The 26477-nt window shown below is 37.6% G+C and overlaps 1 protein-coding gene across 6 annotated transcripts in view; it reads left to right on the top strand.

The window, feature by feature from the left end:
* Nucleotides 1-26477, top strand: part of MECOM (MDS1 and EVI1 complex locus) — a 551717-nt gene that overhangs the window by 268772 nt on the left and 256468 nt on the right. For all 6 annotated transcript variants that reach the window (XM_090273623.1, XM_090273601.1, XM_090273584.1 and 3 more), the window contains exon 2: nucleotides 1603-1940. In XM_090273623.1, coding sequence (XP_090129749.1) covers nucleotides 1603-1940 — 338 coding nt within the window. The remainder of the gene's footprint in view (nucleotides 1-1602; nucleotides 1941-26477) is intronic.

Raw genomic sequence — 26477 nt, 5'->3', positions numbered from 1 at the left:
TCTTAGAAGATTTTAAATAATTCAGAGAACTGCAGGTTTGGTAGGATCTTAAAAGTCATCTAGCCTAGTCACCAACCTGAAACTCAGATTCTTCCACATCATTTGTGAATCCTGGTTATCTAGGCTTTATCAGAACCCTTGCAATGGTAACTTCAGGCAACTCACTTTACCTTTGGATGGCTCTGATTGAAATCTGTCTTGTAATTTTAACCCATTTTCTCAGTTCTCCCCTTGAAGGCCTATAAATCAAATAAATCATATATAATTCTTGGTCTATAATCCTAGTGGACAAGAAACATATGTTTATTTGCTTTAAGATAGCTAAAATCCCCTTCAACTGGTGAACTGGTGAGAAATTCAAGCCTAGTCATTATTCTTTATGGTTCCCGTCAAACCCCAAGAAGTTGCATAAAGATCTTAAGGTCTGATATGGTGCACTCATTTACTTCAGGTGTAGGGGCTTTGCTGCTTCGGAGAGCTCTTCGAGCCCTGGTGCTGAGGGTCCAGACTCCTACTTACTTACCCTGTTATACCCTCCAGGGTCTTGCGATCTCCCCCAGGGGACTGTTCCATTCAGACGCCCTCTGATCTCTTCTGTTTCTCAGTCTGGAGGGAATTCACTCCCTTTTTGGTGCACCCCAAGACACCCTCTTCTCCCTTTCCCCTTTGGAAAGCTCACCTAATTTCCGTAATGGTTTTTGCAATTGCAAATATTCAGAGGAATCACTAGCTTCAAGTAACTTCAATTCTCTGTGTAAGTTACTGAGGCAAGAAAATACCAAGGGCTTGGTGATGTGTTTGAAATGGGAAGGGAAAAATAGAGAAATAACAAACATAAATTAATATTCCAATAAATAATCCTGCCACACAAATTTAAGCCTGTTGCACATGGCAGCCTTTGGAATTTTTGACAACTCTCCTATAATTTAGTCCAAGATACCATTGCATGATACAAGTTTCTAATATGTTGTAAAATGCTATATGCTCTCAATTTGGGATAGTTTGCGGGGCTGTAAGAACACACAGTTTTTTAAATTATTAATTAGTTAGTTTGTTTATTTTATTTTATTTATTTATTTATATTTTTAGAGATGGGGAAAGGAAAAAGAGAGGGAGAGAAACATTACTGTGTGGTTGCCTCTCACTTGTGCCCCCAACTGGGGACTTGACGTACAACCTAGTCATGTGCCGTGACTGGGAATCGAACCAGTGACACTTGGCTTGCAGGCTGACGTTCAATCCACTGAGCCACAGCAGCCAGGGTCAAAACACACAGTTTTATTTCTTATCGCTGCTTTATTCAGGCCAGTAATTAAATTGTTGATTGTTTCCCATATGGATCATAGGTGGAGCTGGCTCATGAGAGTATTATTGACCCTTGAAGATTAGCTCATTTGATTTATGGATTCACTATAGATAAACCAAAGAGACAATAATCCCCTTCCCCCATCTGTGAATAACAGATTTTAATGCAGACATATCTGAACAATAATTTCCCTATTTCGTCTTCAGAGAAGAACAACATCATGAGGAAGCGACCCAGTTGTGGAATTTTTTTCTTCAATATTAGTAGTAATTGATGAAGTTATTATTTATTCACAGGTAATGAGTGTGTATATGGCAGCTACCCTGAAGTCCCTTTGGAAGAAATGCCAGATGCAGATGGAGTAGCCAGCACACCCTCCCTTAATATTCAAGAGCCATGCTCTCCAGCCACATCCAGCGAAGCCTTCACTCCGAAGGAGGGCTCTCCTTACAAAGCCCCCATCTACATCCCAGATGATATCCCCATTCCTGCTGAGTTTGAACTTCGAGAGTCAAATATGCCTGGAGCAGGACTGGGAATATGGACCAAAAGGAAGATTGAAGCAGGTGAAAAGTTTGGGCCTTATGTGGGAGAGCAGAGGTCAAACCTGAAAGACCCCAGTTATGGATGGGAGGTAAGACTATTATTTTTAGTTAACACATTTATACATATTCAGTCGTAGAAAAAAGAGATTACTTTTTAAATGGTCATAACATAAGCAAGTTCTGTTTGTTGCAAAATGTCTTCAAATAGATCGCTAAAAATGAGCCTCCTTTACAATGTTACTTTGTGATGGAAACAAGTGTTCCTTAAAGGTGTATGCATAGCACGATAGAAAGGAACTCAATAATGAATGGTCAAAAAATTGTAACAACTTGAAAACATCCCAAAGGGAACAAATATAGTTTTTATACAGTAACATTTGTAAACATTATATATGGTCATTCATACAGTGTGGCGTAAGCACCCAAACATCAATATATGACATATTTATTGTATTTTCTTGGGGGAGACTTGAAAGTTTGGAGGAAACATTTGTTTTCTCCATTTTGTGGCTGAGTTAATTTGGTTTTGCATATTCATTTTGCTCTGTGTTCTTCTAATACATTTTGCCTCCCCTTACAACCCTGCTTTGATTCTAAATGCTTCCAGAATGTGAGCACTGTAATGAATTCTGTGATGAGTCTTTATTTTAAAAGTGATTTAATGAATAATTCATGCATAAAATGACAGCAAAGAACAACGTGGAAATCAGTCCCTAGTTTCAGTGCTACCTTTCACAGAACCCATCCGACAATACCTGAGAATGAGAAGTTACGGTCTGATGACAGAAGCTAAGCAAGTTATATTTCCGTAAGGATGAGTAACTATGTTATTCTCTTGAGTTTATAATTCTGTATAGATTCAGTAGTTATATACACTTCCCATTTATTTTTATAACTTGAAAACTTTTGTGATTAATCAATAGCATCATAATTTCTGGATAATCTGAATATCTGAAAACTTGTCGGCAATTTCTATATTGGCAAAGAAGTGTTTTCTTGAGATGTGATTAACCTTTGGTTTCATAGTATTTCAGTTAGATATTGGATAAACTAAATTTATTTGTTATGGTCTTTTAATATTCATGATTATTAATAGAATATCTGTTCAGCATTTTAAATGGAAATATATATGCAGTACCTGGACTTAATTTCAAATATTTGTCCCTTTGCTTTATATGTGTCACCTTATGATACCTGTTCAACATGCTGTCCTAGCAATTCTTGTTCAAATTCTGAAGTGCCAAAAGTTAAAATCTGGATTTGATATGATGACAAGGCAGAAATCCTGTCTTAGTTCTGTTCTTAGCTGCAGCTCTGGAAAAGCTGTCGTGTAGCTCCATTGCCTTCAGACACGTATATTGATAAGAGATTTTTAAAAATTCACTGTAGTGTTAACTGATATGTGAATTGAATACATTTTAAACCAAATGCGTAGACCTGTACGTCATTATTGTTCTCCTTAAAATAATGTCTATAAACATTCTAATAATAAGTAACTCATTAAACTTTTATTACAAAATCTCTAAAGTCAAACAGCAGTGCAGCTCTGCTCAAGATTATCCAGAAAGTTTGGAGTAAAATAAAGCTTAATAAGAAAATTATTTTGCAATTACAGGGTTGGTAAATGCAGGGTTGTGCCTCTTTAAACAGGATACCTATGGAATGGGGATAAACTTGGGGAAAATTCTGCTTTTAGAGGAAATTTAAAAATAATTATATTTTTTCTCTTTGGAGTAAGATGTGTTCAATATACACAGGAGCAAATATTTACCTTGAGAAATGTAGACTGGTTCCTTTCATTACGTCAAAACCGATTATGTTTTATAGTGCTTGGAATTTAAGATACCTCTAAAAATAGTTTGTGACTCTTTGGCTAAAGGTTACCCATTCCCTCTTTCTCCTTCAGGAATCCATTTGATTGTCAATTGAATAGTTTTCTTCACCATTTTAATGGTTACTTTTCCTTTTGAGAATGTGGATTTTCTGCTCTAGATGTATTATGAACAAAACCAGAGAAAGGGCTTTTGGCAAACTTGTTACCATGGAGGAGCAGCTGATTTCTTGACTAGGGTTTTTGTTTTGTTTTGTTTTGTTTTTCTTAATTTTAACCTAGTTAATATAAAACTCAATCATGTTTACCAAGGGCACTTTTACAAAGGCATTTCACCCTACTCCTGAATGCTCATTGTTCATTGTTCTTGTGTCATTTTGCCTTCAACTGTAGCTGATTTCCCTCCTATTGGACTAGACAGATAATTGTGATTAACTAGCATAATCTCTCTTTTGCTACTCCTTCAATTTTACAAGTAAAGGTCTTAGGCGTAGGAAAATAAACATGAACAGAGGAAATCCAGATTCAGCAACAATTATTGAGTACCAACTGCATGTCAGATTCTGTACTAAAGGTTTAACCTACAGGAACATGGCCTAGGATGAATGAGCAAATCATGGCAAGCTCTACTCCAGTGGTATCCTTGCTCTTTTCTTCCCACAAAGTTCCCCTCCTCTACATTTTCTGTGTAATAAGTTGCGTAGCCATCTGTCCAGCTTTTCAAGCCAAAATATGGGTTGTCTCTGACTATACTCTTTCCCACACCAACCGTGGCTGATTTATAGTCCCTGTATCTTATCAAGCCTCCATTTTTTTTGCACACATTGGTCGCCCTACCTGGGAACCTCCTTTTCCTTCCCATCCTTAGCAAATTTCTGTTTGTTCTTCAAGAATTCTTCTTCCATGACACTGTTCCTGACCTTTCTAGTCACAATTTAGTACTACTTAAATGTTGTCCCCCTTCCCCCCCACAGCATCAGATAACTTCATATATGAAAGAACGTAAATCATTGTACAGCAGCCGGTTTGTTTGCCTAGCTTCCCTAATAGAATGACATTTCCTTGAGAGCTTACATAGCTTTATTCTCTAAGTGTGATGTCTAGATTGTGTCTCTCTGTGGTGCCTGTGGTTCTGTCTAATGCTAACGACATTACCTGAAATGACTCGACTGGATTAGTTGGCTCAGGTTGGTATAACAAAACACTATAGACTGAGGGGCTTAAACCAAAAGATTATTTTCTCACAATTTTGGTGGCTGGGAAGACCAAGATCAGGGCTCTAGCTTCTTTGATTTCTGCTGAAGACTCTTTTTCTAGCTTAGAGGTGGCTGTCTTCTCGTTGCCTCCATATGACCATTCCTAGGTGTATGCATGCACACCACACACAGAGGGATAGAGAGAGAACTACTTCTCTCTGGTGCCTCTTAGATTAGGACCCCTTCAATATCACCACTTTAAACCTTAATTACTTCCTAATGGCCCTTTCCTTAAATATAGTCACATTAGGGACTGAGGCTTCAACGTATGGATTTGGGGAGGACACAAACATTTAGTCCGTAACACAGACATTGAATGAATAATTGCTCACTAAAAGAATGAGTGAAAGAATAAATAAAGGGATCTAGGAGGCAATGAGTGGAGGCTGAGGTAGGTCTATGGAAAAAGCTAGAATCTCAATTTCAGACATGTAAAACAAAGTCTTAACTCTGCTACTACTGTGTGATTTTAGGGAGACTACTCAAAATCTGTTAGCTCCTGCATTTTTATTTGACAAACAGGATAATAATTGTCACATCATTAGTTGTTCTATAATTAAAATTAAGAAAGGAGATATGGTAGTCTCTATAAAGAAAGTTTTTAAAAGTGAAAGCTCAAAGATAATATTACAGTTAGGAAACACATTTCTGAACCCTATTTAAATAATTTTGAAAAAGTTAAATATATATCTCCAAGAGGCACTTTTTGAAATTCATTTAGGTTTATATTTTAGATAAATAGGATATTTTTGAAAATATGGTTTATAGACAAAAATATACAGTTAGGGAAAGTAAGGCATAGATATTTTTTTAAATTGTCTGTGTGATTTCTCCCAAACCAGTATTGATTTAAAAAGGAGAAACTTTAAAAATAATGTTGGCAATAATTGCCACCTTGCAATGCATATGATTCCTTTCTAACCAGATCTTTAAAAACAGGAGAACGCTTGACAGTCTCGAGGATCTGAAAGTAATTAGTGATAGAATGCTTCTTCTTAGGTTTAGAACTTGAGAGTTACTGATTAAGTGAATGTTATTTAAAAATTTCTGTTGGTTCAGGATGAGGCTTTCTGGCAGGTTTCCTGCGAAGATGACCATTATGTGATAACACGGAAAGTACACAGCAGAGCAGAGGGGAGCAGCTTCTCAGGGTTCGGCCTGCTAGCTGAGTGATTTGGAAAAAGTTCCATAATTTTCTACCACTCCTTTTATTTATATTTAACATGGTGATACTAATTATACCTATCCAATTAGGAACATTGTGAGTGTGAAATGTGACCTTGTGTGTTAAAAACCTACCCAAAGCCTTCCTCCTGGTGGAAGAGCTCAGTATAGGTGAACAACAACAGAGGCTGGATTAAAATAAAGATCTAGCTCAAGGTCATTAGACAGAGCAAAGGCCAATTATATTTTATTTATTGGTTTTTATAAATATTATTGTTCTTTCTCCTGTTTTTCGTTTCCCAGAAATTCAGTTATCTTCATGATGGTCTAATGATGTGACTCTGGGTTTATTTGAAAAGGAAGCACTGATTGTTTCCTAATTAACAGTTAAAACAAGAATTCAGAAGAGATTTATAAATTTCTTTCTAAGCCAAAGGGTAATTTGGGTGGCATATTTTTTAATAGACTGAGATAGGTCATTGGAAAAAGAGTGTAAAATTTTGTTTCTTTGGAATATTATTGTTTGGCACATTTCTGGCCCATCTTTATTATCATTGGTCATTATAAAACTGCCAATAGATGTAAGTCAACCCAATGATGCACCTATTAGGTGCCAAACCCTCTATTTTACCCAGCTCACCCAGAATTGCTCCAGATTATTTTGATCAGGTAAAATACTAGGTACGAATTTAGCTTTTCTTTTTCTCCCGTCAAGCACACACATATTCAGACACTGAAAAATAATGACCTGAGTGGACAGTAAATTTATCTTATGTTCTGTTAAATAGAAGGGAAAGAATAGTGGAAAGAGATTTTTACTGGAGTCAGAAATTCATCAAATAATTTCCATGCAGTGCTTTGACAATGCATTATGTTCTAGCAATGTAATCCTGAAATGTGATATAACAATGAATGTGGATGCCTCCCTATATCATTTTAAAAAAAATAGTTCTCACATTTGTAAGTTTGATTTTGAGTTCTGCAGTGATGCATTACCTATGAAACATGCCATCTGTATGTTAGCTGAAACAGGAATATCCATTAAAACAACAACAACCTTATACTTTCAAGAAATCGAACAACTGAGCTGAGAGTTAGGAGGCTGATAATCAAATAATCGTCATCGGCAGCCGTCCGTCTCGAGAGACGATGGTGTAGCTTCTTTAAGAGTCTATCTGCACCGCCGAGAATGGCTGTGCAGTCCGACTCGGGAGTGACATGGTATCTGTCTCCTCCCGTGTTGAATCGACATCTTGCGATGACGCTGAAGCTACAGAGCCTGGGCAGGGTAATATGGAGGGTCTGCTGTTGCCCATGCAGCAGACCCCCCCTCTCTTCGCAGCTGAAGGGTCCAAGGGAAAGACGGAGTCGATACAGCTTGGGTTCAGGTGCGCCGCAGGAGTTGCCGGTGTTGACTACAACATCAAACCGCCTTAGGGACTCCGGCTCCGGATTTTCTGTCGGGGTTTACTCCCTTAGCCTTTCCCCTGAAGAGGTATGCCGCAAGGCAGCGGAGGTTTTTTGGAGTCAGAGTTTTCCTTCTCTGATGTGCCCTGACTGGAAGATCGAACCAGCGACACTTAGCTCGCAGGCCGACGCTCAATCCACTGAGCTAAACCAGCCAGGAATCAAATAATACATACTTTGTAATAAAGAGGAATGGGTAATTTGGGATTTTAGAGATATGTACCAGATAACTTTGAATGTCACCATTTCTCCCCTACTTCTCTCTAGGTCTGTTTGAGCCAAAATGAATTTTACTTGGTTTTTCTGAGAAAAAACATTTATTCATTAATGAGAAAGCCAGTACCCTCAACAAGTTGCACATCCTTAGAGCTAGATAACTAAGAAGTGAGGACTTCCGTCTTAACAATTTTGAAATGAATTGATTCCAGTAGAGGGGAAGACTGCTCAATATCCAAGAGGGTGTCCTTAAAGAGTAGTTAAGAAAGGGGAATGTAATCCAATAATAAATGTATATTACCCTAAAACTCTACATTATAAAGTTCTAAACTTTTGCAATATTATTAAAAAGGATAAATATAGTTTGGACATTCAATTTTACTTTGCGAGGAATTAAGAACTGAGAAAATGTCAAGGAAGAAGTGATGTTTAGTTAATATGACCCTGAACGTGATTGTCATTGGGGTCCAGGAAGATGTTATAAATTCTCTTAGACTATAATGAAATCAAGAAAAGATGTTATAATCTGCTTTCTTCATCTTGTGCTTCTAGCATACATTATAGAAACAGAATCCATGGTTGTTGAAAGAAAATAGACGTTTACTCTTCTGAAGCTCCATAAACTATCTCTAGTTTTGACCTGGGCTCAATAGACACCCATTTTTCTGAGAAGAGGTCAAAAGACCTCTTACCCTATCCAACTTGGCTCATCAATATCAGGGAACTTGTTCATCATGCACCTTCTTCCATGAAAGGTATTGACGGAGAGTTCAGCATGTCGACTCTTCCTATTTTTGTTTTGACAACTGCTGGTACTTCAGACATGTTGTCAGTGATTGAGAAAGTCTGGTGACAAAAATTTGTATAAGTTCCCCAAGTGTCAGGAGTCTTGTTTTACCATGCCTGCCTTGGTGATCAATTAGAATACGCATGTAAGTCACTCACTTTTGAAACCAGTATTGGGTGATCCTCTTAAAATTAGGGACCCTCCTCCAAATTGTTAGTGTACCCCACAAAATGGAGCAAAATTCTTTTATTATTTATTTGCTGCTATACTATACGTGTTGTAGTCAACACCGGCAACTCCTGCGGCGCACCTGAAGCCAAGCTGTATTGACTCCGTCTTTCCCTTGGATCCTTCAGCTGCGAAGAGAGGGGGGGTCTGCTGCATGGGCAACAGCAGACCCTCCATATCACCCTGCCCAGGCTCTGTAGCTTCAGCTCCACTGGAGAGGACACTCCAGCGTCATCGCAAGATGTCGATTCAACACGGGAGGAGACAGATACCGTGTCACTCCCGAGTCGGACTGCACAACCATTCTCGGCGGTGCAGATGGACTCTTAAGAAGCTACACCATCGTCTCTTGAGACGGACGGCTGCTGACGACTATACGTGCACAATTGTTGCTTCCCTCTTTAGTTGCTAAATCAATAGTAAAACTCATGGGTTCAAAATAATCAAGTGATCAGGAAAAATCATTATTACCATTATTTTCTAATCCTTACCAGAGGAGATGTGTGTGTGTGTGTGTGTGTATTTATTTATTTAAATTTAGTTTTTAAATTATTGACACTATAACTGATGTTTCCCATTTCCCCACCTCCCTTTCTCTCCTCCACCAAGCACTGCCTCCCTACAACCTGGCCTTCACCACATTGTTGTTTGTGTCCATGGACTTTGCATGTATACATATATGTTCTTTGGCTAATCTCTCCCAGTTTGCCCAACCCCTCTCCTCTGAGATCTGTCAGTCTGTTCCATGTATCCATGCCTCTGGTTTTATTTTGTTCATCAGTTTCTTTTGCTTATTAGAATCAACATATGAGTGAGATCATATGGTATTTGTCTTTCTCTTTCGGCTTATTTCACTTAGCATAACTTTCTCCAGCTCCATCCATTGTTGTCCTTCTTTTCTATAGCAGCATAGGATTCTATTGTGTAAATATATTTGCTAGTTTTGAGAGGAAAAGAAGGAGGTAAAAGGGGTGAGGGAGGCGGGAGGGAGGGAAGGAGGGCAGAGAGAGAGAGAGAGATGTGGTAAGAGAGGAACACCAAATAGTAGCCTCCCGGATGCATCCTGACCAGGAATTGAACCCACACCCTTTTGGTGTGATGATGATACTCCAACCAGCCAAGCCATCAGGCCAGGGTGGTAAATATGCTTTTCAAATAGATTTCATAGTTGGTTCTAGGGGCAGGGATTCTTTATAATGCTTCATACTTGAGAACACTTAACTGGGACTGAAGGATGAGGATACTCTATTCTCTAAGATTTTCCCTTGAATGTAAGTTAGCAAGCAGCAACTCAAATTTATCTTAGAAGAATAAAAGAGCTGGTGCAGCTTCTCTGCTCCCCATTTTGTTCTGTACTGCAACATGGAGGGAATTTGTTCCAATAATGACAGGGAGGTAGTATAGAGAACTGAGAGGACTTGTACACTATTTCATCTGAACAATAAATACAAATTTTTATTAGTATAGATAGTATCTTAGCTTCTCATAGTTTATTTACATTGATAGAATCAGATAGTAGTTTTGACAAAGTACTTTTCTTTATGCATAATTATACTTAAGATTTTTTAAATTATGGTGTTTTTCTAAAGATTTTATTTATTTCTTTATTTACAGAGAGAGAGGAAGGGAGGGGGATCATGCCGTAACTGGAGATCTGGCCTGCAGCCGAGGCATGAGCTGTGACTGGGAATCGAACTAGTGACCTTTCAGTTCTCAGACCAATGCTAAACCCACCGAGCCACACTAGTCAGGGCTGACTAAGAATTTTTTTTTTTTTAATTAATATTTCAGTTAGAGGAAAATTCAGTAAATAAATGCTATCCTCATTTTTGCTCTGGTACATCTTTTGGCGTTTTGTGAAGCAGCTGAAGTTAAAGATAGGTAAATATTACATGGTGCTAATGAACACTTTCTTCATGATAATTAGTAGGATTCTCAAGCTCCACCTCCAAAAAAAAAAAAAAAAAATCACAGGAGCAAAAAGTGGTCAGCTATTATTATAGCAAAGAATAAGGTATAGAGACTTTTTGTGTGTGTATGTGTGTAACAAATAGATACCAACAGCTCCCTGTCAGGTTATCATTCCTTTCAAGTCAATATTTGATATAACAAGATTTTACTATGGCACAAGAAATTTGACAGTGATTGTGTTATGAAGAGACTTTTGCTTGTACCAACAGAAGGTACACAAACACTTCCCAGAAATAGCTTGTCTCATTTAGGAGCATATACCATAGCTGGGTCCATCTGAACTTTGAGGCCTGAAGGAGAACAGCTTAGAGATACCTTCTCTGAGGAACATTCATGGCCAGGAACAGGACAAGCAGGTTCAAGAACAATTGAAAGTTCATTCTGTGATTGTTGGTCTGGTCTTCTGCTCCAGATCCAAACCCTCTCAATTACTAAGCATTTATCTCATCAGCTTTCAGATCAGACTTTTATTCTGTCAGTCAAATGCTACCCAAGTCACAATAAATAACTTGTTTGCACTACTTAATCTAATCCTAGGAAGTCAGTTGTAGAATGTTATCTGATATGGAAACATTTTCACAACCCACACTGCACAACCTCACACACACACACACACACACACACACACACACACACACACAGAGGCACATGCACATACAAATACATTCACCTTCTTAAGTTTTTTAATTGATCACTTAGGAATCTAAATTTTGGATTTTTGATCTAAGCATTTTGGATGGTTGCTGATGCTTTCTCTATTTAACCTATATAGAGTTCCACCTTGGCAGTCACTATAAAAACTTTTTCTAAAAGCCAGTAACCAATTCGTCCCTTCAAAAAAAACCAAAAATAAATTATTTTTAGAAACATCAAAGGGGGATCCCATTAAAAATGTCCTGCCAAACTTAAATTCTTTACCGCCTGTATCTCTGTTATTCACTTTTTTCCTCTTTTACTACCTTACACACACCCAGCAGGTGCTGCTCTCAAAGACTCTGCCCTCTCAAACACCCTCCTGCCTTCTCCCATTGTAGTATTACCGAGTATGGGTTACCTAGCATCTGGATGTGGCTAATAAAAAATGGTCCAGCTGTTGTGTCAGAAGGAAGACTCCTTCCTCCCTCGGAGAATGATGGGAAGAGATTGTTGATTACAGATACCTCTGCTCTGAAATCTTTTCTCTTCTTCCTGCCACACTTTTACCTAGAGCTTTCCTTAAGTATAGGAGGTATGCATATATTTTCTATGACATATTTTCTGTGAACATTGGCCAGCCAGCTCCTGTCACAGATCCATAGGAGGTGGGCACATTTGCACCTCCTACCAACTGACAGTGGTATTTACCTCTCACACTGTTGCTGACCTCCCATGCTGCCCAGGTGTACCTGGCATTGCACAGAAACCTCAGTTGTTTGGCAGCCACAGGTGTGGATGATTTGTGTTTTTTTTTAATTTGTTTAGATTCTTGTGGTAGGAATTCAGCAGGTGTGTGATGCCAGCAGAGAATCTCCACCCTGGCACAGAGGCCAGCTGCCCTCAAAAAACATGTTCTTGTTGGTCTCACAACACTGCCAGCTTGAATCCCTGTTTTCCTGGAAACCTCACCCAAGGGCAAGACTCTGCCTAACTCATGGGTTAGGGTAAGTTCATCTCAATAGATGAGCATGAGGAGTCTCCTTATGTGAACCTAATATACAGGTAGGAGCAGGTTACCTGGCTCTACCCTCATGTTATTTTATTTTCTCCTTCTGTTTTATTTCTAACTTGAGCTGGTATCATTCTAATTAAAAGGCTATAGGAAATCCTGGATTTGGTTTCCAAAGAAACATAAACCATGCTAGGATGCTGTTGACATACATATTTATGCTCATTTGATTGAGACTAAACAGTAGGAGCACAGATGGAGAGCGGTTCTGTGTGGAGTTCTTCCATCTTCCAGCCATCTCCTCAGGAGGTCACTGAGTCCTGGGGCCCAGTCAGTTCAATATAGGGCATGATAATCTTGGAGAGCTCTCCAGACATTGTCTTCCGTGAAGGGGCCAGAGCAGGTTAACTCCGATGATGCTGTCTGGAGAAGCAAGACATCTAAAGAAGGAGGTAACCAAGAATGACCTCTGTTAGTCTAGGTCAGTAGTATGGGGCTGCAGTCCCCAAGCTTCCCATCACCTCGCTCTACTTATTCATCTTGACAAGCACTGGCCCTTTGGCTTCTCTTGCCTGGGTCCTGATATCTAAAGAAATAAATACATACACCTTAGATTACTCAGTTTTCCTGTCACAGACCCTTCCCAGTTTTTCTCTTTAGAGTCTCACTTTGAGTTTATTTGATGTTGGTTTTATTTGCCTACACGTAGTGCAGGCAGGGCTCTGGAGGACAAGGAGGCAAGACAGTGATTTGCCCTCTGGGCCCTGTACCTCTTTGAATATAGTTGTTAGTCATCTATTCCCTTTACGTAATACAAATGTACCACAATGTAGTGGTGACACAGTCAGAGGAGCATTTGTCTGGAAAGGCAGCAGATGGGATCTGTAAATCATACTTGGGAAAAGTGGGTGTCATATGTGAGTATCAGATAGTGAATAGACTAGTCTTTCATCCTACATCTTAACCTTTTATAATGCAGATATTTATGTTAACATACATTTGATCTAAGGGCACTAGCTGAAGAGAACTGATTTTAATAATCCAGAGAAGTAAACATTAAACATCATATGAACCATTAAAATAAGTTGTACAGCTGTTAACCTTTTGTAGTGACATTTCATATGTGTATCTTTAGTTATTGCTAATATATTATTTTAATCATAGCATCTCTTGAGAATCTAGTTCTTTTATAATAACAAAGAAGTGAGATTAAAACCCTTACACTGGGCTCTAGGATTGAAAATGGCCAGTTTTATTTCCAGTGTTTGATGAGAACTTACTTTATATCCAAGTCATTGGCTTTCATAAAGAGGCAAGGAGGGATTAAAAATAGCCCTGTTGCCCAGTGGATGATTCTCAAAAAGAAAAAGAATTATCATTGTGTTTAATAAGAGAACTGACAAGCAATCATAATTCTTTCCATTAAGTAAAAATGTTAGAGAAATTTATTATGAAATGACACATTATGCGAGCCAGGAATCAAAGATGACATCCTTGCATTAAATACGGTAGATGCCATTAAGGAAAACAGTCAATATGTCACCAAGCCATGGCCTGTAAAAATTAAATTGATTTGGTAAATGTAAGTAAGATAGATCTGTTTGCTTTCATCATCAATTTTGAGTGGGCGAACAGGTGATGTCACCAACCTGGGAGCGATAAAGATGCAGGACCATCTGGAAAAGCAGGTGATGAATGGGCAACTGCTTTTGGATAGTGACAGTGCTGTGGTACTTTGTCACTTGGGATGCAGTACTTAATAACTTTTCAATACCATCATAATAAATTTCACTGCCTTATTAATATAGAAATGGTGAGTTATTACCATGATGGTGAGTGTAAATAACTGGAGATGCAGCCTTCAAAAGCTGATTGTTTGGGCATGTTTCTTTAAGCAACACAGTTGACTCGTGGTAATCAACCTGTGTCTATACCAGTAGAGTTTATTGCACTTGTCAAAGGAAAAAGTAGTATTATTCAAAATTATATGAAATCATAATAAACAAGTTTAATATATTATCAGACTTTTCCTGTAAGTTTTCAAACACAAGGCAGTAAATCATTTTTAATAATGTCTTTTTATGTAAAATAATGTCCTTATGCAGTAATAATGTCCTTTCTTAACTATTAACAAAACAGTCGACTTCTTTGTATGTGTTTTAAGGGGTATTTTTATTTGTACTTTTCAATCATTGGAAAACTGCAGAATGAAATCCTTTTGCAAATAAAGAGCTAAGGCAGGAACCTTAGAATGTTTCATTAACAAGCCCGAAAGTTGCTGAGTACGGGCCATGTCACACATTTCCATTTTAATTGAACAGATGTACTTAAGAGTAAACCACAGCAAACGGGATACAGACAAAATTATAAACACGTGTCACTAAGAAGTAGGCAGGAAAGAGCCTCTGATGAGCATCTGTGTGTATTTTATGAAGCCAAAGACTGCCACTTCATAAGTTTGTCACTGATGTCTCCAGTCTAATGAGGAGAAACAAAATATGTAGATAGGTGTAAGCTGAAGATGAATTACTAGATCAATCACTTAGCACCGTTCAGAGTGTCTGTCATTGTGTGGTGGGAAAATAATTAGATCTGGGATGCTGTTCTTACTTATACACCCGTGTGCCATCTGCGATGGAATATGGAAAACTTCCTCTTTCATGTCACTGTGATCTTTATATTTTTTTCTTGGCCAGGCTGACTTTTAATTCTGACATTGTCTTTCAGGCTGCAGTGTGCCAGCTTCTTAAATGAAATGCCTCTCCACCATTTCTATTACTGCTGAAAAGAGAGCCAGCAGTCTATTAACAGGCAATAAAGTTCAGGAAGCCCAGGACTCATTTCTTGGGTCAGAGGTGAAAATTGCATACTAAATGAAACAAAGGTGTGCCTTGATCGCTCAAGAAGCAGCACCAGAAAGAACACACGTGTTGTTAGCTAGAAGTCTCCCACTTAAAGGAAAAGGAATAATCGTAATAATGTTGGCCGATGGAGTTAAGTACTCAGTTGAGAGAAATTATATCAACCTGACAAATATAGCCTTTACAGGAGATACAGTCTCTAATGACCTTAAATGCATATATTTATCATTTAATTCAACAAGCCGATTCCCTTGGGCTTTTGACCAAAGACATTTCCCCTAAATTTTAGAATTCTTTTTTACTAGCCTGAAGAATAATGGCCATTTGTCAGAGGGTTCCAAAGCTAAACGCAGTTGGAAGCAAAGAACAGTAGAGGGAAAAAAAGGCTAATAGAGTCTTTCCACCTCAGAGAATATTAATACGAAGTTTTATTGATGCAAGAGCTGCAGTATTTCGTGGCTGAACAGTAGGTGGCAGACATTGTAGTGAAGAAATGGGGAAATTTTAATCTAAGCTATTTTCATCTGATTTCATTAACTTCTAAATATGTCATTAGTGTGCACAGCACATGGATCTGTGAAAAAATAAGAACACTAAACAGCTCTGAACTGTGCTAGTTGAATGTGGAAAAATCAGAAGGATCCTACAGAAACAGAAGCAAAAAAGGTCTAACGTTTCATCAGGTAAAGTGTGTGTGAAAAGGGAAAGCCCAATGAATAAAGGGGCCCTTGTGCACAGTGGGCTTTCGCTCGATGTTTTTCTTGGTCTCAGCTTGATGAAGTGTATTAGTGATCTGCACGGAACACCGCAACTCCTGTATCTCCCTCTGTGAAAGTGTCCATGCCTTTGTTCCTGCTGTCAGTCAGTTGTTCTTTCTCTTGGGCAGCCACATTGGTAACCACAGGATCTACTTGCGAATAGATTTCTGGAAAACCATATTATCCTTCAGTCCTTTACTCTTCTCCCCACCCCCTCCCCTTAAAAATCTGGCCATTCATGTGGTATGGCTCTCTTGCTTCTTTGTCCTACATCTAGTGGTTTTGTTTTCAGGGAGGCCCAGTGACACAGTGGAAGGAACACAGACCTGGGTGCCAGGAACCTTGATTTCTTGCCTCAACTCTGACTTAAGACCTTGGCAAAGTCACCTGGCTTTGTCCTCTGGAGTCTCAATGAGATCTATTCTAGCTCTGACTTTGAGTCTTTGAATTCTGTCTCATATACCTGCTCTTTACTTCTTCTTATCTTTATGGACACGCGCTACATTGTCATCATTTTAGGGATTTTATTTATATCAAGGCCCTGTTTTACTCTTTGAACCTGGGAAGAATACAAGTGAACTTTAAGAAGAAGAAAATAGATGCTTGTCTTACAAGTTCTCTTATATTAAACTTGTATAATTATGTTTTGTAAACCTGAAATCAAAGCACCTTTGATATGAGCATATCTCTTTACATTTTACATTTTAGTAGAGAAGGCAGCTTAAGACCAAAGCTTTGTTTTGAAAGGAAAGTAAGTTGGTTAGAGAGAGGACTCTTTTCCTATCCATCTCTGAAAAGATGCAGGCATCAATTTTATTCTGTTCCTGGGGTACGATTTAGTTCAGCCTCAGCTGTACTAAGGCAGTGTTCAAAGATTCCATTTTGTTCTCCCAAATATACACAAGTGTCATGGGCCCTTCTCCTCCTCCTGTTTTCCCTTCCCCTTTCCCTCCTCCACCTCCTCCTTCTTTTTCTTCTTCTCTGTCTACTTCATTGTCTTCATATTCTTCTTCAGTAAAAGAGCCAGTATAAAATATGGGCTGAGCGGATACGCTCTAGAGGCAAATGGCCTTTGTTCAAATTCTCTATCACTTAACTAGCCTTGTGATCTTGAGCAAATACTTAGCTACCTTTTGCCTCAGTTTCCTCATGTGTAAAATGGTAGTAACAATAAGATCTGTCTCATAGGATTTTTGTGAAGATTAAATGTGAAGATTACTTTGTAAAGTATTGTAAAGGATTAGAGCAGAGCTTGGTATGCTATAGTGAATGCCTCAAAGCAAACTGATATTAATAAATTATCATCACTATCATGATTCTAAAGTTGGGCTACCATTATTCCAAAGTAGGTGGTGCTTCTTACATCCTATTTGTAGGGAAAGATTGGTGAATTGAGTCTTTAGGGTAGGATCTCTTTGGGTTTGCAGAGCCATTACATCACAGAATTCAGTATTGTCCCTTGTCTAAGTAGTACTGGCAAGTGGCCTTCTCTAGAACCAACTTATTCAGAATGCTGATGGATGTCTAAGTGACTCTCTTACTGAAGATTCTACTAAGCATCCCTAAACAGTGCAGAAGAGGAGGACCAGAGTTTTGACTTTGTGTGTGTAATGAACTTAGGCTTTTATAGCATAATCGGCTGGGATTGAAAGAGGTAGGATCTCACCATGTAAGCCTTCACAAAGTGTGCCCTCTCAGCTGTAACTCTCTTGATGTAGTCCTCCCCTGAAGGGCTCTCTCTCCTCTTCACTCTTCTTTATTTTTATTGGCCTTCAACACTCCTGTGTCTTGAAAACTCTGCCCCCTCAGGCTTTAGCCAGATACTAATATGGCTGGTTTTCTCTAGTAGGGTCAAGTGTGAGCTGGTCTGTGGCATTCAGGAGGATCAGTGTGCTGTTATTCCAGTTCATGCTCTTCTGAAGTAAGGACTGTTGTGGTATTCCTTCTGAATAACATAAGGACAAACATACCTCATGACAATGACAACATCTCTTTTTATGTGAAGAAAGCATACCCTGCCTCTTGACAAACTTTGACCTTGTTCCACGGGAAATAACAGCCCTGGCCAGCGTGTCAATTTGCTTCCTTCTAGGGCTGTATTCCATCAGTGGAACTCCACGTGAAGTGAGAATGACTCAGAACCATTGAGAATAATATCATAACTAAATGTATTGTGATTAAATGTAGAAAAGTATTTCAGACAGGTAGAAATACATATCCTAATCTTTTTGTGCATGGCCATTTATTTATTCTTAAATTTTTCTTAAATTTTGTACCTGGTGGGTCAAGTGGGGTCCTGAGATTTTCTGGGAAGAAATTTGGGGTCTCATAAATCAGACTTTGTAGAAGACCCATTATGACCTCTCACATGTAAATTTTCACTATTCACCATTACCTTTGTCATTTTAAATATAGAAAGTATCAAAAGTTGTGTTTTTTTTGTTTGTTTGTTTGTTTTTACTCACAAAGAAATACCAAAATATGTGCTACCAGAAACTGAGGGTAAGCTCTCTGAATCATGGGATAGTAGAAAGAGGATACTTGAATTATTTGGTTGAGGGTTTATGGCTGAACGTAAGTAACCCAAAGTCAAGTTGCCTAAGTGTGGTTAGAAACTTCTAGAAGGAAGAACTTGAAGGGTGGGACCAGTGCTCTACTTCTCTGGGGCACCATTACCTTCCGCCTTTAGTTCTCCTGACCATTACAGTATAATATTAATACCTTCTAACTTCTGCAGCATTGACCAACTAATCACAAAACTGCCACGTAGTAATGATTCTTTACTTGTACAAACTCTGCTGTAGCCCAAGATCTCTCTTTGTGTGGGAGCCTCCATTGAGAACAATCTGGATTTAGCCATACACTTAATAGGAAGGTTTAATAAGAGTATTTTGTTTTCTTTTTTAACTTTGAAAAGGCAGTAATCTCGAGAAAATAAGATGTGAATATGATTTTCACAAGAGAATTTTCACTTTCCTTTTACCTTCCAAAGCATGGAAATTCTCCTTTTAACTTTTTAATTCTATAAGAATATTGTCAGTAATACAATGGATGAAGAGTAGTTGAGTTTCCTATCGACAAGCCTGGCTAAAAGGTACGGAAAGTACTTGATGAAACCATGAATTGTTACGATCTAAATTACAGAGCTCCATCTGGATCCCTGAATGTTGACCTGTCAGGAACATTATGAAGTGTATTATGGTGAGGAGGTATATAATGTCACTCAGTGGGCTTGACTCAAAAGTGTTCATTTGAAGTTTGATTTCTTACTCAACCACCATAACTGATTGACCGAGACATGGATCTCCAATTGACTTTAGTTTCTGCTCTGCAAATCTTCCATGAACCCTGTTGAGCATCTAAGATGTAGCTGTAAAGCATGGTTGAAGAGTTTTGGTTTCTCTGTATCGTCCAGCTAAGAACCTCAGAGCACTAATCCCCAATTGCAATCCTCCAAGTGGTGTTGAGAAGGGAAAAGAAAGTCATTTTGTCTTCACTTTCTGTGGGGTGGGATGAAAGGTGCTGTAACCAGGTAAGGTGACACTTAAAATATTAGGACTCTTAAGTCAAAAAAGGCAGAATTGTGATGTGACATGTGATATGGATGTAGACAAACATGATTTTTAAAAACTGAATTCTGGTAGACTAGATTTAGTGAGAATGGGATGAGGCTGGAGGAATACTTAATTCTAGCTGAGAAGAAAGATTAAAAAATAAGCACCAAGTGCCACAATAAAATGTTAGAATTCATTACCCAAGATGGGAGAAGTTGAAAGTATAGCATAAATTTGGTAGATTTCTGCCCTCAGTTGCTTCTCGTGAAGACTGTCAGCTGTAAATTTGTCTGTCATCATTTGAAAACCATTTATGTTTTTTGCCTTGTTATACATTTTTATAAGTTTATTCTAGTCTCATGGAAAACTTTATCTGTACTTATTCTCTTAATTGTTGTCTAGAATCCAAATACATCCTTCTGATGAGAGCCCTGAGATTAGGAGTTTAGAAAGGACAGAAATACTGCCTTTGGAGAGTTATAATATTTAATATTCTTGTCCCAGGGCTCTAAGCGCTTCCACTGTCTTGGTCTTCTGTTCTGTAAAAGAAAAGGTGGTTTTCTGTGGCTCTAGACAAAGCTTGCATTCCTTGAAGTAGAAAGCTAGATCTCGCTACAGTGTATAAAACAGGGCCAGTTGTCACCAGATTACAAAAAATATCTGAAGAAAATTATGTAGTAATGAAAACTGGTCTATCTACCATTTTAAAAAATGAGTGACCCTGGATTTTTAGGAAGAAAGGGAACCTCTGTTTAATATAAGTCCTTTGGGCGTAGAGATGTGTCAGAAACCCTGCCTGTTATTCTGAAGTGCCATTGTGTTAGCGCTGAAATGTAAAAATAATAAACAGCTGACATTTTCGGCACAGACTAAACATCAAGCAAATGACATTACATTGGAACTCTTGAGAGAGTTACAAGATGATGAGATGCCACAGGAAGAAAAGTGAGAAATAATCACAAAATCTGTTTGCAGCAGAGGAATTGTCAGCGTGAGGGCCATTTACCCAGTTCTTGCATCAGGAAGATTTCATTCGTATGGAACATTGTCCTTCTATCTGAATTTATATAAAGCACTAGGAAAGGCAGATGATAACACATGGTTTTAAAATGCATTCCTAATGTTGCTCTTTACTAATTAACACAGTCTCCACAAGTGTGTGCTACATGTCCACCCTGTGTCCTGGTGAAATGCAGCAGTGACTCAGGCCAGCTTTCCTTTCCTCCCTCTTTTTCTTTCCCTTCTTCCTCTTTCCCTCTTTATTTCCTCTTGTTTATTTTATTTTATATGTTCTTACCTTTAGCCAAATGTCAATACAATTTTCTTTACCTAGTAATTTTGGTTAAATTAATTGGGTATTCATCTAATATGGGTCACCTTCCTTCAGAACTAATATTCACAGGATTTGGCCATCTGGGGGACAGTTAGTCATTTTGAGGGTGCAGGTGGAAACACACCTGTAGTTAGTCACTTGCAGGGGCATGTCTATACCTGAAATTATTTGCAGGTGTTAAGCATGTGCTTATAAAAAAGGCATATAGGTATTGGAGGACCAGAAGAAACTTGGCCTCTTAATTTAACTTTATTTTCTATCTTCCCTATCTCTTGGTTACTTGGAGAACAAGTACACATAGTTTTAATTTAATGTCCTGAATGACTTTAAAGAGGAGATAGAAATGTAGCTTCGGCTGTTTTATGTGGTTTATAAAAGCATTCTCTCTGGCTCTGAGGATCCATTTATATTTACACTTCACAGAAACAATGCTGTAAAGTTTGCTAGCTTTGAGGACAAAACTGATCATTAAAATCAGAGACATGTAGTGTTTTAATGAAAGTTTGCCACATTTTTAAGGCTATTGTTATGTAGCTATTAGAGTTCCCGCTGTACCGAATAAGGAGCAAAATTATCTAAACTATTTGATGATTTATGGTAAGTATTGGTAAATATTATGAGTTTTCATGAAAGCACATTAACCATATGTCATGTAGCCTGGCATAAAAAATAGAAACAGTGAGAAAATCAGCAACCAGGATCCCAGAGCTCCATTGACATCAAATTTGGCAGATTTGGAAAATTTTGTGATCATTTTTCTCCTTATGTGGCACTACTCTTGTTCATTCTTCAAAAACATTTGCCTTAGCATGGGGAATTATAGATAATTTGATGCAACAGGTTTAAGTTACCATTTTCATAGTGAAAAGAATAGCTTAGCATGATCCCGATTTTCCTTGGTTTCCTCCCATTCTCAAAGGAAGCAGAGGTATTCACATTTCTTTGTCTAACAGTTTTATAATGTCTTAAGAGATTAACAGTGAGCATGAATGAGGGTCTGCGGATTAGACAACAAAAAGCCTGGGACGTCCACTACCTTACTTGCAAATTTTACATTTTCCAGCATTGCTGAGTGAGTATAGAAACTAAGGAAAGATAATAAGTACCAGAGTCTCAAAAGTGTTTAGTGATTCAAAAAATTCAGATGACATGTCAGAACTGACAGACTGATGGAACCGTCTGTGGCAGGGCCCACTTTTTTGTCTTATGTTAAGCTCTCATACTGAGTGAATGCAGATGTTATCACGGTACCCCAGACAGACAGTCAGTGACATGTGACAAGCTGTCAGCAAAGTTACACTACGTTGATTTTGTTAAAATATCCACGAGCTTTATAGTTTCTTTTTATATAAAAAACTCTTACCTCATTGAGTCAAGAGAATGGGAGCTGTTGGGGAGATCTCTGGAGCTTTCATCATCTTCAGAGTACCTTGGGTTTTCTCTTGGGGGAAATTTCACTTAGCAAATGAAATAGTCGTGCACCCCAAATATCAAATCTCAAAGTATCTCAGAGTAATTTTCTTCCTTTTGACTTGTTCTCTAATTTTTTGCTCAATTTACATTGCACCTCAACACTTTGGCAAAGGGTATTTCAAGATCAGAAGGAGTGAGTTTTCTTCATTTGAATTAGGAGCTAAGATGAGAGGTTAAAAGTCTGAAGAGCCACTTTAAACAAAAAGCCTTTCTTAAAAGAAGTTTAGGCGTGGAAAACGAAAATGTGAGCTTACTCAAAAACTAGGCGCTTGACTTCTGTACTTTTTATTTTAAACACTGAGAATCAACACTGGCAAGAGAAAAGTCTTCATTGAAAACAAACATTTGAGCAGTTCATGGAAATCAATTCTGTTTTCCATATAGGGTTTATACATCTAGATTTTCCTTATAAATTGCAAAAATAAAAAATAGTGAAAAGGAATTCTAGGAAGTTCTTCAATGCTATAAATTATTTATATCTAAAGATGAGGCTTGCTTATTAAGTGATCATTTTGTGACATCAATTTCAGATTCAATATAACTTGGGAATTTAGGGTTCAGAACAAGCAACACAATAATTAATTGAGCTAAATTTAATAAAGTACATTCACTTGGAACATGCTGTCTTAACAATATTGCTTTTAGAGATATTAATGCTATCTTTTAAACTGAGGAAGACGTCAGTTTTGAGATTTGAGTCAAACATGGCAGAGTTTATTCGTAGCCTCTAGGTGCAATAATTGGTTGCCTTTCACCCCATCTTGAAGGGCCCCTGTTGCCTGTAATTTATTTAACTTCAAATTGCAAGTTGTTTGGTAGTAGATTACTTTGCGGTCCTAGTTTCATAAATTAACCTCTGTTTATACATTCACTTTTGGAAACCGAAGGTGAAAGGAAAACATGAGCCACACTTGTTTTGTTCAATTTATATTGTGATGGGGACATTAACATACAATGCGAAACTGTTCTGTGATTCTGAAAAATGAAAAGTCAAGACATTGTGAAGATAGCATCTAGCCCAGTGTTTTTGCAAAGCACAGAACTAAATAATCAAATGAAATTATGCATATGGAGGAAATGATTTAGAATATGTTTCGCTGCTAATCGCACTCATGCTGAAGTTTTAAATTTCATCTGTCTGCTCAGATCTATTGTGAGCCATTAAGTGGCTTCCTTTTTTCCCGACAAATTGAATGCTGCAACTGCACGGAGCTCTTTTGTTCTTTTAATTCAGTCAGCATGGAAATGATTTTCTCATTTCAGGCCCTTTTCTGTCCTCTCTTCATTGTGTCAATAAAATAGAGTTGTGCAGAGCTGCTCTAATCAGCTTAGAGTGCTAATTCATTGCTCCGGGATGCTATCTGTGTTTGGCTACAGGTGGGCACTCTAAGGGGTCAGTCTCCAGGGGAGTGTAATTGTGTGTCTCCTGGGGCTTGTTTGCAGAATGACCTAAAGCTGAAGCCCCCGCTCGGGAAGGGGGGAAAACTGAACAAACCTATGCCCATGCAAACATATACAGCTGTATTTTCATGGCGACCATTCACTTGGTCTGACATTCTGAGATTCTAACAACATTCCTTGCATTCTACCTATTCTCAATCTTCTATGATTTAGCCATAAAACACCAATTCTTTTAAAATTTGCACACATTTCCTAAGGAATAAAAGCCATATAGATTTTCCAAGATATAAGTTAAAGGCCAGGCTAGGATTTAACATAGGGATAATACGACCAAACAAAACTAAAAAAGAGAAACAGAAACCGCCAATTTTGGCAAGTATATTCTTTTGTGTCCTGTGAAAGTAGCTAAATATATAAATATGGGAATATTATGAACTAGTAAATTAAGCTTTATGGGCAGTGAGGAATTTCTGGCAGCTTTGGAGGAGAAATAATGATCAGTTGTTTGGAATAAGGGGAAAATTGGTAGGCATGAGGTTTTTGAGAATTAACATATTTTTGGCCAATCTGGGGGGATGCTAAATCCTTTTGGGATTATTGTCAGTGTGCGTATCAAAAACATGTTGTGACTATGATCTTATTTACTGGGTTTGACATTTTTGGTATTAGGATTAAAAATACCATACATCTCCTTTTTATTTTTTCCTAACAATATTTTGATTTTTTTTTAAACTTTCAGTACACTGGGATTAATTCCACTCTCAATGGAAAATCTTTAGGACTTCTTTACTCCAGTCATTATATAATAACCTTAAGGAGGTTTACAAGGTAGAAAGGAAAGGAGCGATAAAAGATTTCAGCTATGTGAACCTACTGGTTAACTATGGAAGGACTGAGCAAGTGTTCTTTCATTTGCTTAAGAAACTTAACGCTTGTTCAGTATTTTAGAAAAGAATGTATTCTGCTTATTAACAGAAGAATTAGGGTGAAGTACTGGATCACTTGAGTAATTTGAGAAGAAATTTTGTAGTCTTGTTGTAATAAATTCTAACTTTAACAACATGTCCACTTACAGAATTTATAGTTATATATGAAGTTCAGCGTTGAGGCTATAATTGGTTTGTAGAAATACAAGTTCTTAAAACTTACCTATGAATGAAATAAAGGGATCTTCCATGAGTTTCGAAGACATTGTTTGGTTTTAATTCTTTTCCTCTCCAACTACCGTTTCAGCTACATAACATAGCTGCTTTGGTTCATCTTGTAACATTGCTGCATCCTGAAACAGGTCCTGAATTTCACTTAGCTATTATATTTACATTTACTTATTTAGGATTAATTTGGAGTAGTGTCAGGAGATAAAGAAAAAATATAGCAGCTCTTAAAGTGATCTTTTACTTTTCTTTTCCATTTAGAAATGTTCTTTTTTAAATTTAATCTTTATTGTATTTTTTTTCCATTAGTCCCTTTATACCTCCTCCCCCCAGCAATCACCAAACTGCTATCCATGTCCATGAGTCCTTTTTCCTTTTTGCTCAGTCCCTCCACCTCCAACCTCCCCCCCACCTTATGTAGGGCTCCAAAATGGAAAGAATTAAAATTCCTTAGTCTTAACTATAGTGAATTCTTCATTGTAATGACTGTTAACTATTAATGCTTTTTCTGATATAAGCAATTATATTTTCAGGGAAAAATAGTTTCAATGTTATTTTTCAAAATTAACAAGGTAGTTTATTCACTTAATGTTGTGTTTTAAATGTGCTTTTGTTTTTATTTTCTGTTTCATTCTCCTAGAAAAAAATTTTTTAGACAACTGAATTTGACGTTGTTTTAGCTTTTACTGTCTCTTACAAATAGCCAAACTGTGAACACGCTACAGGCTTTTGTAGTATGAATCATTCAATGAGGAGAAAAAAGCAATATACAACAACTTGTTATGGTAATTTTTATTTTTATAAGAATAAATTCTAACTTCATGGAATAAAATAAAATCAACAATATAACTTCCCTTTTGAGGGGAGAGTCTAGATCATGTTAGCATAGTTTTGGTCCAGAGAGCAAAGCTCTGACCGTCATTCAGTTCAAATGGCCCACCAAAGAAAGTGAGCACTGAGACTATATACTTGAAAAAGGCTTAAAAAAAAAAGAAAGAAAGTGCATCTTCTCCCCAGTCATCTATTTCACTAATTCTCTTCTGCATTGAATAGATTTGTCATACAATAAATATTGGTGAAATGATTTGACCTCATGCCCTATAGAAGAATACACTGGGTATGCGCTCACATACCAACTGGATAAAATGAAATTGGCCTGTCTATGCTGTTTATTATGATTGTCAGTTCCAAGTTTTATAATGATGTTGATGATTTTTTTCATACTTGAAATTAGACATTAAATGCTGAGTGATAGAATATGATTGTTGGATTGATTTTTTTTCTACCACTAACTTTTAAGGTCATAGAATGCTTTAATGCGGAGCAGAACACGAAGAATATTTTCACGTATGTACTCTGAGTTGTAAAGTAGGAAACTCAACAATTAAACACTGAAGTCAAAGAGATAATTTCTAGCAAAGTTAGGTATTTACCCAGATAGTCACTTTAGTATGTGACTCCTCCCTGGTCATACATATCTAGGCCACATGGGTCATTTCTGGTGTAACAAATTCTTTGTATAATTCT

The sequence above is a fragment of the Furipterus horrens genome, unplaced genomic scaffold (assembly GCF_987537825.1).
Source record: "Furipterus horrens unplaced genomic scaffold, mFurHor1.1.pri manual_scaffold_1, whole genome shotgun sequence".
Taxonomy (NCBI): domain Eukaryota; kingdom Metazoa; phylum Chordata; class Mammalia; order Chiroptera; family Furipteridae; genus Furipterus; species Furipterus horrens.
The sequence above is the reverse complement of the archived record's forward strand: the minus strand, read 5'-3'. Positions and strand labels throughout refer to the sequence as shown.